Source organism: Mastigoproctus giganteus, chromosome 14 (assembly GCF_048544385.1).
Source record: "Mastigoproctus giganteus isolate SK-2022 chromosome 14, ASM4854438v1, whole genome shotgun sequence".
NCBI classification, from domain to species: domain Eukaryota; kingdom Metazoa; phylum Arthropoda; class Arachnida; order Uropygi; family Thelyphonidae; genus Mastigoproctus; species Mastigoproctus giganteus.
In genome coordinates, this window is record NC_143588.1 from 68,827,863 (window position 1) to 68,844,438 (window position 16,576).

General features: G+C 33.5%; 1 protein-coding gene across 2 annotated transcripts in view; it reads right to left on the bottom strand.

Annotated features, from left to right (window-relative positions):
* The window catches only part of LOC150075207 (AP-3 complex subunit sigma-2-like), a 68,068-nt gene that overhangs the window by 27,076 nt on the left and 24,416 nt on the right, over positions 1 to 16,576 (bottom strand). The window contains exon 6 of one of the 2 annotated variants that reach the window (XM_090388254.1): positions 4,925 to 4,979. The exons of the other annotated variant lie outside the window; for it this stretch is intronic. Within the exon in view, the coding sequence (XP_090244380.1) occupies positions 4,950 to 4,979 (30 nt within the window). The 3' untranslated portion in view covers positions 4,925 to 4,949. The remainder of the gene's footprint in view (positions 1 to 4,924; positions 4,980 to 16,576) is intronic. 2 annotated transcript variants of the gene reach the window in all.

Sequence of the window (16,576 nt, forward strand, 5' to 3'; positions counted from 1 at the left end):
CTTCCTTAATATTTAAATAGTTAATGGTTCCATTTAAGGATATCTCTCGCTAGAGATCAGCTTAAGCTTTACCCTTATTCTCATCTCAATTTAACTAGTACTGTTATCTTTCTTAAGCAGAAAAGTATTCTGATCGATTTTATACTATTTTGGCAACAACTTAACTGATAAGAAAATTAGAATAGTACATGTAAAATTTACACTGTTTCTCATGAGGAAATGATTTATTGCTTCCTAGTGGTGATATGAACTAATTTGTTTTCTTGGCTGATCCTCTTCCCTGTTCTATGATACACTGCAAATACCATGCTTCTGACAGTTATTTTCTGCTATAGTCATCCCCTCCTCAAGTAGGTCAACTTTAATTGTGGTCTATCTATACTTTAGCTTCACAACAATGACATTATGACAAGACAAGGCACTTACTTTCAAGCATAACAATGCTTGAAAATCTCAGATTGCCACTGGAAGTAATTATAGCAAATAGCAACGTTCAGCCAAACTCTGGAGTCAATTAGATTTCTGCTAAACTGTACTGGTGTGGTGCTTAGTTACCTGAGATACAGATACCTACATCTCAGATAACTAAGCATCTTTCAGCCTAAGTAGTCTTTCTTAGTTTTGTATTTAAGTAATTTATTTAAACAATTATGTTAACTTTCTAATATTAATACATTGTCCTACCGTTAATATCTGGATATCCCTACATTGACAGTTGATTGTGTCCTACCCAAGCACCTTATGTCAGACAAAATTATAAGTATGCTCACAGGCCTTACAGGAAACATCATGCATGCAAGATGCCACGATTGGCAGAGTTAGCAGACTTCCAGCATGGAATGATAATAGGTGCCGCATAAGCAACCTGTCTGTATATGACATTTCAATTACATGTGAAGATTCCTAGGTCAATGGGTAGTGATGTGATCCACAACTCCTGACCGTTTGGTTGTCCCGGATTATAAAAAGAAAATTTATTTATTTATTTTTAAATGGAAGTGGACTAGTGCTGAAACCATCACAAAATGACCAACATAGCCTCTGAAGCTGATGGAATGTGACAGGAGAGCCTTGCAAAGAATCATCCACTTGGAATGCAGGCCCTCAGTGAAACATGTCAACACCAATGCAGTGCTGCATGATATGGGTTACCACCGTCAGGCAGCCATCCACAAGCCACTAATCACTCTAATGCCAGATGACATCCAGCCTGGTGTAAGGCCTGCCATTCTTGGACCATTCCAAAGCTCAACTTTCCATGGACCAATGGAAAGCTGAGCTTTGGAATGATGAGTCACAGTACATAGTTTACCAGTCTGATGGTTTTGTCGGGGTGTGGCAGATGCCTGGAGACAGCAACTTGCTGGATGTATAGTCCTGAAAATGAACTTTGATGGAGACAGCATACTCTGGGGGTGTTTGGACAAAAACAGAAATGCTGAGGTCTATCTAGACATCCTGGACAATATTGTGTTACCCATGTTGTGGTAGCACATCTGCAAAGCCCACCACTGCACATCATACTGCTCACATTGTGATGGACTGGTTTGAAGACACACGCATCAAAAAGGTGTACTGGTCAGCCAAGAGTCCTCATAATCCATTGTTATGCTGGTCAGCCCAGAGTCCTCATAATCCATTGTTATGCTTGAATATAAGTGTCTTGTCATAGTGCCATTTCCTACAGAGAATCTCTGGAATGGAATGAAATGGATGTAAGGAAAGACTGCTCAAAAAGGAGAGGTGAACTGGTTCTTGCTTTGAAGGCCAAAGGGCAGAAAATATGGGAGGACTTTATAAAAAATTGGAGTGTTCCAAGACTAGAGGCTGTCATAAAGGCTAAAACACACATTATTCATTTTGATGTAAATAAAGGTTATTTGTAGATAGGTTGTTGTCTGGATATTAATGGTAGGGTAGGTTAATTTTCACTGATCCAGAAAGATATCAATGCATTTGGTTAAAATAAAACAGTACTTATCTACTGCAGTATTAATCACATTTTCTCACTGCATATAATGCTCTGTTCTCAGCATATCTTGAAATATACATAGCATATACAAGGAAATTTGAAATATGTTCATACTTGATAAATTCATTCCATAACCCATTTCAAAGTAAAGATCCAGAATTGATCATTGTCAGAATTGTTTTACCACAAAAAAAAAATAATAAAAAGTATGCTGCATCCATACCTCTGACAATACCCAGATTTCTACACATTACTTAGATTAACTTCTAACCATTTCTGGCTAATCACATCACAAACATTGCTTCCTCTGCATCCAAAAAACAATGCTTTTTCATTCTCAGTGTTATTTTACTTTTGAGTAATTTTTAGCATTGTCAATGCATTCAATTAAATAAAAACAGTATTCATATACTGCAGTATTAATTAATTACAATTTTTACAGCAGTGTCGGATGCCCCTTTTCTCTTGTATAAATCTTCAGTTCACTCTACTAATGAATACAGTTAACACATCTGGGAGGTGCATCTAAAATCTTCAAAATTCTTTAATTTGATCCAAAAGAGTAGTCAGATTAATCAATGATCCTTCTCATCCTAAACAAGAAAACCCCTTTTTTTACATATATCTGCTATATACTTATTTCCAGTCTTTTTAAAAGCACTTTCTATTACCTTCCACTATTAAAAGAGGAAGAGATTTTCCTAAACATTTGAATATGTTTTTACTCATGCAGTCAATCTGACTTTTTTTTTTTATTTTCTAGTCAATTATTAACTTTATTCAAACATCTCTTTTTTTTTTAGTTGTGAATTGTAATTCCTGTTATCATGAATTCCCAAAAATATTATCAACACTGTTGGCCACTGAGCAGTGCGGAAAATTCTGCAAGTAACCTAATATACATAGCCCTATACTTTCGCCTTTCTACTTTCATAAGAATTATAATCTTAAAATGGCTCATTCATGATTACAGAGGACATTTAATAATATTCATATAATAATATCAGCAAAAATACTCCCTACATAGATGACACTATCAATCTTGTAGCTTACATGTTACAAATCAGTATGTTAACTGAATGTTCATTTAATCACACTCATATGTATATGTAATGATTTATATGTAAATCTCCTATTCAATTTTTCCATTTTTTTATATCAAATTATGTGCACATTTTGAAAAAATAGGTACAGGCATTCCCTGACTTATGTAAGTTTTTGCCGGCTGGTGAAAACCAAAAAAAAAAAAAAAAAAAAAAATATGGAAATGTATTTTGCATCCCGTTTTTTTTTTGTTTTTTTTTTAGTTAGTTGTTGGCGCATCGGCTGCTGTGGTCATAATGCACCTCCCAAGGTTTTTGCAGTACTGTGATCCAAGCCCGAGGCGGGATTCGAACCCGCGACCTTTGGGTTGCCAGGCAGGCACTTTACCCACCCGGCTAGCATCCCGTAGGAATAAATGGAGGTATTACAAAAATATCATAATGTGAACCCAATAACACATTTTTTTTTTGGTTATTCGTTCCAAGACCTCAGAAGTTGAAATTTTTGCTACATAACTACGCTATTTAATTCTCTAAAAGACATTTTTATAATGGAAATTATATTAGTTTTACATAAATTTATGTAAAATAAGCACAACACAAAAATCACTTTTAACTAAAATGATGCAAAAACAAAACACATAGCCAACACGTTTACAAATGCTACTATTGGCTGAGAAGGAAGGGCTATGCAGTCCAGCCAGAGAATGCACTACATTTTCATCGTTATCATATGTTCCGCGTTATAAGAATCAATTTTGAACACGTTTGTGATATTTTTCTAATGCACATTTCTGGAGGTCACGACCATAAAACAATAAAAATAATTTGCACTTTCCAGTTTATTGGGCTTTTCTGTTAGTGAAATCTATTATAAACAGGTAGTAAACTCAATCTTATTGCATTTGCGATAATACCGATAACTGGAATTGCGTGGATTTTTACATTATTATGGTGAAGTGTGTTTCCCCTACACAATAATCGTCAATCATATAAAAAACATAAATAAATTTTCAGAATCTTCTCTTCATTCCTATTTGCTTATTACAATGATGAAGGGAAAGTGATCAACGGAAAGTGCAAGTGGTGGCAGTGCTAGAAACAAAACAAAATTAATTTAGAAATGAAGATGAAAATGATTAGAAAGTAAGAAGACAAAGAAGTTTGTCATCTACTGCACAGGAATTAGGTCTCGCTGCTTCAACAGTGAATACTATTTTAAAGGACAGTGCATGTATAAAAGAACAAGTTAAAGGATCAACACATTTCAGATCAACAGTAATCACAAAACAGCATTCAGGTGGCTATATCAAAGAAGGAAAAGCTATTAATATGGATGGAAAATCAGATTCAGAAGCAAGTGCCCCTGAGTCTAATGGCTATTCAAGCAAAAGCAAGAAATATTTATGAAGGTATTAAGTACAAGTACGGCAAACCCAAAGCCAAGTTCATTGCAAGCAATGGATGGTTTAATGAGTTCAAGCATTGTACTGGTTTCCACAACGTTAAAGTAAAATTTTTGTAATTTTGTACACTTTTGAAATTTTTCCTGTGCATGAGATAAAAAAAATTAAATAAATAATTCTATTTACATGTTTGTCAAACATTTATTTTTTGTTTCAATGAAATTCAGTAAGCATAGTTGCTGCATAAGCCTTTAGGAAATTCCAACTTATGTGGAGTTCTACGGAATGCAACCCTTACATAAGTCGGGGAGTAGCTGTACTTTCATAAGTTTCAAGCCAAATATTTACACCTTTCTTTTGATATTTATGATTCTTTGATAACTACTAAAGTTTAGGAAGGCATTCAGAAGAAAAACACAAAATAAAAACGTTTTTCTAAATTTTGACTCATTGTAAGAAGAATACCAAAGAGAGTACTAAATAAAGCTCTTGCAACCCCTTACCTATTATCCTTAGTTCTTTATGTCATCAGTGAGTCTCATGGTAGAAAACTGGGATCTAGGAATGCATATGCAAGTGAGGGTAGTTACAATTTTTAAGCAAGAACTATATGCCCAAGGTATAATTTTTGTGATCTTAAATCAAAGAAATATTCTTCAAATATCTTTCCTCCTATTCCACATACTTTTAGTTAAAACAATTAGTTGAAATTAAACATGCATTAGAAAACAGATACAAGACAAATAGTTTTATTAATATTGCTTATATTATACAATATTAAATAAAAAAATTATTAAATTAGTGATTGTTACAATGTTAAACATAAAAATATGTTCATTCTATTTTGTTAGTAGAATTTAACCAAATATAACCAAAGAAAAAAGTATTAAATGAAGAGAAACAAGTACAGCATGCATATATAGTTTGAAATAATAAAATAGGATAAAATTAAACAGCATGCAATTAATTATAACTAACACTATTTTTTACATAAATTAAGTTGACAAATACAACATTGAAAAGTAATGAGTAAAAGCAAAGGAACTTTTCATATGCAATTCACTTCTTTTCACACTTTTCAACATGCTTTGTGTTCTTAGCTATCAAGAAATTGTATTTACCTTTGGAAAAAAAAGTAATGTTAGTAGCAGTAGTGAAAAACAGCAGAACAAAAGCATTTTTACTTGCCATTAGTAAGAGGAAAAGGAGGAAGAGAAGGTAATTGTCAAGGGGATAAAAATGTGCGCTGAACATACAATAATAACCTATACTTATAATCACGCAGATTTTCTTGCATAATCAAATAATTAAGGTAAAATTATGAGTTTTTTGATAATTCCTTTTTCTAAACATGAAAATATAATAATTTAAAATGCAGTAGGTTATCCTGTGAAAACTACAGAATTTTTTAATGTGACATGGCATAAACACAGATACACACACTAAGGATAACCAACCAGTTACAGATGAAGAGTCAAATTTATCTATAAACAGATATAAAAAAGATACAAATGTATGAAGGGTGTTTTTTTGTGTAGTAACACTAATATTTCACCGCAAATAATAATATAACTTTAAAATTTTATATCTATATATTTTTTAAGTACTTTAAATAAAAATAAATATAATGATGAAAACAAAAATAATAACCAACTTTGAATCTAAACACAGGGAGACTGCACAACTTGTATCATTTGTAACAGAAAGCTTTACAAAATAATCATCTGAATTGTATAAAGGTTCCTATTTTTTTGCTCAGCATCTGCCTTAATTGTGAATATCACATAGTTGAAGTGTATACATAAAGACCATTCATAATTTTATTTGAATACAATGAGAATCAAATTACAAGATATTTTTTTATATGGATTTTATCTTGAGTTTTACCAATGCCTTAGTCAAAATTTGATGATGCTTTGCAAATATTGTGACCTTCTCACTGAAAAGCTATCTCTTAATTTCATTATAAATATTATTTACTTCCTGTCATAAAATTAAATTATGTTTTTACTCTGGGACAACAAGAAGTTTAGAGGGATTTCATAAGGTAGAGACTGAATACAAGAAACAGCACCATATTTAGTAGCCATCTGGATTTTGTTTTAGCATAAAATTTTTTGTTCAGCAAGTAGAGCAAGAAAATGCTCTACAGTATACCTGCTTGTTAACTCCTTAAGCATTTTTCAAATACACTGGCACTTAATTCCACACATTAAGTGTATCCAAAATTCATTACATATGTTATATACATATAGTATAAAATAGATGTAATAAATTAATGTAATGTAATAAATAAATCTCTTTATATATATAAACAACTTCTTTCATACTCAGACATTCAGTCAAGAAATATTTTTCAATTAATGTAATGCATGAGATTAAAGTAATATTCAATCCTCACATTATGTAACTAATTGGTAGATACACTCACTGCCCAAAAAATTAGCAACTTTTATTTAATATCTAGGTAGGACCACCTTTTGCCCAAATTACAGCCCATACATATCATGGCATGTATTCCACTAGGTGTCTAACTCCAGCTTTGACCATTTTTCTATCAAGATATTTGGCAGCTACTGTACTGTGGTCAGTAGAGAACTACAAAGCCAACCTATCTTTCCAACATATCCCAGATATGCTCAATTGGATATAGATCTGAAGGATTAGGTGGCTAGAGTAGATACTGGAAATCATCGAAATGTTCCTTGAACCATTCAGACAAAATTTTTGCATGGTGGATCGTTGCACTGTTGCCTAGAAATAATTCATCACAATCTGGGTAACAAACTAAGTATTTCAGGGAGAAGTTGGTCCAGTACAACAGAAAGATTAACTGGAGGTAAAACGACCTCCAGATAGTATGAGCAGACCTGGTCTGTACCAACAGAACATACCCATACCACAAGAGTCTGGATGCATGGCTTCATGACACACTTTCATCCTACTCATTGGTGCAAAAAAAATGTAAATCAAGATCTCTTTCCATGGTTATACAGTTTCAGTCTTGGCATTGGTGACACCAATCCAGTCAAATATTTTTATTATGGAAAGAAGTGGCTTTTGTATGCATGCTACTACCAAATTCCATATCATTCAACTCCCACCACATAGTTCAGTTGAAAATGAATCTTTCTTTGCCCAAGTTGAAATTTTAAGTTATTTGCTACGTGGTTGACCTTCTATTTTGACCTAATATTTTATTTAAATTCTTGATGTTTCGTTCTTGGTTTACAAACCTTCTGCTGTATTTCTTACTTTTACAGATACATTCTCCTTTCATCTTCCACTCATTATATACTTTTGAAATTGTTACTTTTGACTCACTAGTGATTTCTTTTGATTTCTCAACTTCGTCTCCTGCTAAACATGCTCCAACAATAACCAATAATCTTTCTGAAAATCAGAAAGATTACTTCCATGACTAGATCAATGAAAAAGTGCTAGGAAAGTGTAGAGTACTTATCTAATGCCAAGGAAGTTGTGATTACAACATGGGGGAACTTACACTTGCATATGTATGTTTAATTATCTTTTGATGCTAGTTGCAAAAGGTTTCAGTTTCAGGCCAGTGAATGTAGGTAACACACTAGTAATGTTTAAGGAGTTAATATTCTAACATTACCCAACTGAACGTAATGAACCGAAATATCTCTTTTGAATAATTTATTGCTCTTAAAGATGTCAATTTCATACCACATTTTCATCATGTTAGTACAAAGGCAACTTATAAGTGGCATAAAAATAAAAAGAAACCAATGCAGTACAGAATCAGGAAGTAATTTGTGAATAAACAATATTTATGAATTTAGTTTTAGTAGAAATTAAAAGAACAGATTTTGGGAAAGGCCATGAACTGAAATAGGTTTGGTCAGTATATAGAAAAGAAGTATTTGACAATCATGTAAAAATAATCTGAAATCTAAAACAAGAGAATGAAGTTGCTGTTTAACTTGCTAAATAGCTGAAGAAACTTAGAAAAAAATCTTGGATAAATGCCAACCAATTAATATAGATTCTCATTCACAAATTGAGACTTCAGAGATCAAATGCGATTGAATTTATCATTCCTCAAACCTAACTCTTTTTAAGAATTCAACGTTCAACTTTAAACACAGATGATAAAAATTTTATAAATTTAGCAGTGTAAATCTGGGAGGGGGAGAAATAGCAATGTTTTCCATATATACAAGTAAAAGAAAATTATCTAAGGTATTCCTTGAACAGCATGGTGCATAGGTAAACTATGTTTTTTTGAAGATAATAAAGCACTCACTCAAACCTACATTGGTATAATTATGTTTTTTTCTGAATTAGAAATATGTACATAATGGAGGCAAACGTTTCATGGCATTTTCTTATCACTTCTTGTTTCTTGTTACCTAAGTAACCTTTTGAGACAGTGATATTGCAAAGACAGCTGTCACTGAAAAAATGATTACCATGAAACGTTTGCCTCCATTATGTACATATTTCCATTTCAGAAATAAACATATAGTTATACCAATACAGGTTTAAGTGCTTTATTATCTTCATACAACAGAAAATTATGCTAAGCAAAGAAATATATTTCAGCACTCAGAATGATTAAGGCATGCAATATGGCAAAGAGAAAAAGCAGTGCAATTTTTTTTTTTTTTAAATGTTGCATCCATAGGTAATGTTGGGCATCTCTGGTATAATGCACAAATACAGAATTACTTTTCTGCCAATGATCATACAGTTGTACCTCCCAAATCTGGCAATCAATTAACCACACCATACATTTTCCATCTATACTTAAGAAAATGGATAAATCTGGAAAGACACTCGAAAATCAATAATTTAATTCTCAGCTTGGCCATTCACCCAAGCAATGCATCAGAACTAATTTTTCAGAGAGAGCAATTTCACTTCAGAGACATAAGTTTTTTTCTCTCCATTTTTAAGGTCATGGGATAGTATACTGCTATTCATGAACAAAACTGGTGACACTGATAATTAGGGATGTATTACCAAAAGAGTTTCTGGGTTTTAATGATTTGTGCAGGATACATTAGGCTGATGTAACACATTTCACTGAGCACCAAATAACTTTCAGATTGTTATCCTTGTAAGCAGCATCAACATGGCAATGTGTCAATTTGTATTTACAATTAAATATGCCACCTAAAATAAAATTAAGTGGCCAAAATAACTTATGTTTCAAAACAAAAACACAGGTCATCTATTGTGGAAATGTTGTACTACTATAGAAGCCGGACAATGGACTTCAGTGAAGCAAATATGAAACTTTTAGCATTGGGTCAGTAATTGCCTAAGGTATACTTTTCTCTGAACTGTACATTACCTTTCTCTCAATGTAGAATACAATAATACATATAATTACAGACTTGCATAACAGTATGTACAAATGTAGCATCTTCACTTTTTTCAAGGTTGCAATATACAAATGCAGAATTTTTTCCCATTTTTTTCTTTTGTATTATTATTATAATATAATAATCTCAAATCAAGAAGATTTCAGGATCCAACAAAACTTAGGTCCCAGAGCTGCCAAATTTGAGAGGTTCAAATATGTGTAAAAATATGCCATCTCACATTATTTCAGATGATGTAGCATACCTGTTACTCTTTCCATTTATAAAATAACATTTACTAAAAACAATTAAAAAGTGCTTTTAGAGATTTTACTATAATTCAATCATAAGTATTGTTTATTTTACAATTTTATTATTAAAAAAAAAAAAAAAACTGAAATTATGTGCATAGCCTGTTATACATGATAACCCAGAAAGAGGTCAATAAAAAAAAAAAAAAACCTCATTTACTTTATTTCTGGATTACCTTATATGATAATTTTTATATTTATCTTAATAACTACTTGAATTAAAATAATTACTAGCAGTACCCATTGCAAAAATTTGCAAATTTTCAAATACATCTTAAAAATACTACTAAAAAGGGCAGAACAGTAAAGTCCACTAAAATCTCACCTTTCATTTTAAAAACTAATCACTTCCTCTGGTACTTCATTTCCATGTCTTTAAGGTGCTGGTGAAACCTCTCACTCTGTTCTTCACTTACACTTCAATTTCATGGGAAAAGATGAAGTGTAAAAATGTACTGTGACAATCATGTTGTGGCCCAACATCTTAAAATGTAGTACAGACTCTATAACACTTCTTTGAAAATGACATTTTTTGTATTCTTGTGCCCTTCTGGTAACCTTATCTTAACATGCTGGAATGATCTGACCCAAGACACTGCTACATACAATTGGCTGTGACTAAATACAGGGTTAGTAAGCGAAATTCCAACTCCATTAAACATTTGCGCTAGACTTTTATTTATAGTCATTGCAAAAGCCAGCCAAATAGGAAAATGCAGTCCCTTAAATGAGAATGGCAAAGTCGAATCACATGGAGTCAAATCTATATGTGGTAAGAGTACCCATTTTCCTTTAGCTTCTCCTGTTATTATTTCTAGATCCAAACAATTCTGATGCATAACTTTGACTATAAGTCTCGTACCATTGATCAATCCTTCTGAAATTGCCATATTCTGCAGTAAAATAACAACTGCTCTTACCTTCAACTCTAAAATGTTGGGTGGTAAACCACTTAAACTGTGGCTGTCCAGGAATTCGGTTGGATATCGCAAAAGGTCTTCAGTATCTTAAGATATAATTGTGTTAACACTCTTATATTGTAATGAATCACCAGGCATCATTTCTAAATTGATTCTGTCATGCTCATCATTTTTTTCAGCAAGAATAGCATGCGATGAAAAAGCATTTACATAAGTAAGGTTGTGGCCAAAAACAAAAGGAATCAATCTGTCATGAACTATTAGCTTAGGATGTAATTCAATTTAGTTTCAAATACGTTTTAAAAGTAACAAATGGCAATGAGTGTATGAGCTCACGTGCGCAACATGGGGACATATAGTGAGCAAGCAGTAGAATGGAATCCTAATGATCCGTTTTTTCTTTTAAGGTAGGCAAGCACTAGTAGAGAATTATTATTATAATTATTTTATTTTATTTTTTTTCTGGAAAAAAGGACATGATTGTGCAAATTGTTAATCAGAAAAAAATGCCTTATCAACTAAGACAATTGTTGTTTGTTTAACAGTTAGCATCTTCCTGTGGCTTCATCTATGAAGTGAATGTTGAACTATTCTCATTTGTACTACAAAACTGGCCCGTTCCGTAAAATAAAACTTTTTGAAATTTTAACAACTTTGTGTGTGTACATCTAGGAAGAAATAGCTTCAATTTGAGACCACTTCCAGCCTGATTGGTTAAGCCTGTCGTTCACACTGACAGAGTAATGAAAACGGCTTCCATATTAAATATATAGATAATTAAAGGCAAATGTAGATACATGGAAACTTCTATGTATCATTGCAAATGGTCTAATTTCTTGCATAAAATTATATGATAAGGCAAAAATCAGAGAATAGATTAATTCATTTTTTATTAGCTCTTAATTTCATTACCTTTATTCACAACAGAAAATGTAAACTTTTTTTCACCTGGGACTGATAAAATCTATCCACTTATTTTATTTTATTTTTTTTGTAGTTGTTGGCACATCAGCTTCTCTGGCCATAATGCACCTCCCAAAGTTTTTGCAGTACTTTGATCCTAGCCTGAGGCGGGATTCGAACCCTCGACCTTTGGGTTGCCAGGCAGGCACTTTACCCACCCGGCTAGCCCAGTCAGCTCCACTTATGTTAAAAGCAGCCACAAAAGAGTAAGCAAACCCTTAGCCAAAATTATGAGAGTATCCTTAGATTCAGTCTCTACAGACTGAAGATGTGTTAATGTCTTTCCTATTCACAAAGGGGATCAAAGGGTGAAATGAGTAAGTACCGATCTATAAGCTGGACTTCTGTTCCAGAGAAAATAAGAGTCAGCAGTTAAAGCAATGCAAAATCTTCTTAACAGGAATACATTTATATGGCAATTGCAGCATGGATTTGTTAAGGGGAGATCTTGCCTGACAAATCTGATTAGCTACTATGAGGGTCAACGAAGGAAATAGACAAAAAAAATAAAAATAATTTTGACATAGTTCAGAAAATAATGCTACTGTGCACTGTTTTTCTGTTGTGACTATCTGGGGGTGTTATGGTCTCTTCTGGCTCTTTAGAAAAGACTCACACAGCAAAGGTACTGTGTCACTGGAGAGACTATCTTCAGAAAGGCACAACAGAAAAACATAACACAGTAGCATTATTTTCTAAAACTATTTCAATTACCTGCATTAAAATAATACCCTGCTTCTTTGTTAAATTTTAATATTTACATACTTCGATTTCAGTAAAGATTTTTAAACTGTTTCACATGAACAAATACTGCACAAGGAGCTTGTTTGTTTGTTTGTTATTTGGTTTTTAGGAGCATTAGCAACTAAGGCCATATTGCTCCGGGATATGCGGTGGTCATTCCCTGACCTTTCCGCATCCTCCGTATTTGGTGGTGACGGGCTCGAACCCCGGTCTAATCAAGAAGCGTGTGCTACGCACTGCTGCTCCTTCCCACCTGGCTACGGAGGCGCCTGCATGAGGAGCAGAGTGGCATCAGCGGCAAGTTTCTGCTATGGATAAAGGGGTGGCTGAATGGCTGGAGAGAGAGAGAGTAGTGGTTATTAACATATTTACTGCCATCTATGTTTAAGAGAGCATCCAATGTGATGTAATTTTTAGAAAGTTGCAACTCTAATACAGCTAAAAACAAATAACTGTTGAAAATAGTCTGAAATTTATAGCTAAAAGCAAACACTTACTTTTGGGATAAGTGATGGTGGTATGTGATACAAGAAAGCATCACATGCCACCAAATATATGAGCTTATGCAGCATCAGCCAAAAAATAAAAAATAATAAATAATAATAAAAAAAAAATTACAAAAACAATCCCCTCTAAATATTTGTCCAGTTCCTCCTTAAATTTATTTAACCTATCAACTTCCACAATGACAGATGGAAGTTTGTTCCAGCAATTAACCACCCACTGGCTAAAGGCAAATTTCCGCACATCTATTCTACATCTGTCCTTCCTCAATTTCAATTTATGCCCCCTTAGGTTCGTAATCTAAACAAGTGGAAGAATCCCATCAGAATTCAGCATGCTCAACCCATACAAGGCCTTGTACACCTCAATCAGATCACCTCGCAGGTGCCTAGTCTCCAGCTGATGAAATTTGCAGAACTTAAGCCTCTCCTGGTAAGAGGATCCCTTCATTCCCCTCACCAATCTTGTTGCCCTTCTCTGTACACACTCAAGCAAATCTACATCCTTCCTAAAATGAGGCCTCCAGACCTGCACACAGTACTCAAGGCATGGCCTGATCATTGCCTTATACAGAGGGACAATCACCTTTTCCCTGCTAGCAAAATTCCTGTATATCATTGACAACACCCCATGACCTGCCCTGGCAGCCTGTCTGCATTGCTCAGAAAACTTCATATCTGACTGCACAATTACCACCAGGTCTTTTTCATTTTCTAACACCTTAAGAGTAGTATCACACAGTTGGTACGTTTCTCTGGGGTTACTTCTACCCATATGCAGTACTTTGCATTTTTCAATGTTCAACTTTAGTTGCCACTTCTTAACATAATGTAATACCAATGCTAGAAGTATAGTAAATAAATTTGATGAATTTGAAATGTTGGTCAAGACATCAAAGGCAGATATTGTTGGGATAGCAGAGACGTGGTGTCACACAGATATAAGGAATGCAGAACTGGAATTTGGGGAGTACAATGTGTACAGAAAGGACAGACAGGATAGGAAGGGAGGAGATGTTATGCTGTTAATTAAGAAAAACATAAAATCAAAAGATGTGCATCCAGTTGTTATAGATGAACAGTGCACTGTTGAGTCAGTTTGGTGTGACATAAGCACTGCGAAAGCAAAAATAAGAGTAGGAGTGTGTTGTAGGCCTAATGACTCGAATGAGTACAATGAACAATTGTACAGAGAAATAGAGTGGGCTAGTAAATCAGAATGTCTTATAATGGGGGATTTTAACTTCCCATATATAGACTGGAACTTATGGGTTGGTCACTCGCACACTAGTAAGACCTTTGTGGATTTATTGGATCATTGTTTTCTGCAGCAGCATGTTCAAGAGGCAACCAGAGAGGGTAATACTCTTGATCTGGTTATCAGCAGTGATCATTCGTGTATTAAGAATTTGCAGATAAAGGAACCATTAGGTGGCAGTGATCACAGTGTACTGATGTGGGATTTACTTGAAGATATAATTACCATCAGGAGTAAAGGAAGGTGTTTTTGCTTCTGTAAAGGTGACTACAGTGGTCTCAGACAGTTTTTAAATTCTGTACAGTGGGACCAACTGATGATGTTACCAACAGCACTAAGAGAATTAAGAGAGAATGCAAAATTATTTTTTGCATCCAGTTCCTTTGTAACCACATCATAATAACCAATCAAATTTGTCAGACAAGACTTTCCCTTAAACCCATGCTGTGTCTGAATTATTGCTGCAGTCTTGTCTAGATGATCCTGCAATGCATCCTTAACCAGTGACTCCATTATTTTACCTGGAACAGAAGTTAAACTAACTGGTCTGTAATTACTCGTGTCAATTAATTAATGATTAATTAAAGTTTAATGTTGGTTTAAAGCATATTATTGTTTGTGCTCAAAGGATTCCTTGGCATTTAACATCAGAACTAAAGGAACAATGACTTAATGTGTGTTATGTGCTTCTTGGGTAGTATAAGTGCAAACGTGACCAGAGATGAATCCTGACAGCAACCAGAGGTCAATCCTGCATGCACTATCACACATCAGACAGCAAATGCACAACTTCAGAGTGGCATCATACAGGCTCATTACGACTGATGGAAGTCTGTATCCAAGCATCAGACAGGAAAGCGTTACTAACTGTATTCTGGGATCATAAATTCTGGAACATTATGTTGAGAAAGAAGAAACAGTGATGGGTGACAAATACTGTGATGTGCTGCTGAACCAATATAAAAAATGGCATGGTTTACTATCTTCAGGAGTGGGCCTACAGTGTGATAATGCCTGTCCCTACTTTGCCCATTCTACAGTAAATGAAGTCAGAAGTATTAATTACCCCATCAGCCATGTTCACTAGACTTAGTTCCATGCAATTATCACCTTTTTGGTCTCTAAAAGATGCATTAAGAGGATGCTACTTCTTGTCAGATAAAAAAGTAAAGAGGAACATAAATGGCCTCTGTATGCCTCAACACCACCTACTTTCTCATAACCTCACTATCTATTATTTTTTAATTATCTTCCTATCCACATCTGGCTGAGAAGTTCTGCTCTTTCTAACTCATCCCCTTCTTGAGTATTCATGATATTGCTCCATATACTTTATGTTTATTAATATTGGTTTCAACCCCTATACAGCTATTGGCTACAGGTGATGTGATATAATGTTATAGATCTAATTAAGATGAAGTATAACCATCAATGCAGATTTGCTTAACAGCAAGCTTGCTTGCTTCAAAAATTTCACATTCCAAGGAACTTTCAGCAAACCTAATATTATGTTAACTGACTATCTCATCAATTTAAGATTTCTTTATCTCTGTATTGCTAAGTTAAATGCAAATTAACCAGACAAACCAATTATAATTAACAATTTTCACGGCTGAAATTGTAATTTGCTGAATTCGTGCAGTTTCAATTCAGGCTCTTTCATAAATTACTCACTTCAAGTTAAATAAATTTCAAGTTGAATATATAAGTAAATAAATGAATAATGCATATTGGTAAATTAACTGTTCATATTCTTTAACTGATCAATAATATTTATTCATATCTTTTAATTTGATAATAAATGTTTTTGAAAAGTTGACTATATTCAAAGATATTTTGAAAATAAGTGTTATAAATGTTAAGTGTTAACATTATAATATACTTAATATATTTCTTAAAAAATGCAAAAGTAGTCCTTTTACCTTATGTAGGGGTATGTCCGACTGTGACAAACTTGTCTAAGATAATTTGTAATGAGGTTGTTATAAAGGTCAAAAATAAGGTTACAGTTTAACATTCAATGTTTAGTTTTATTTAATCAATAAATTCTCTTCCTGGTGACATGTTTTTTTTTATATCTCTCATTTATTTTACTTTAAATTTTTCTGTCTAAAGAATCA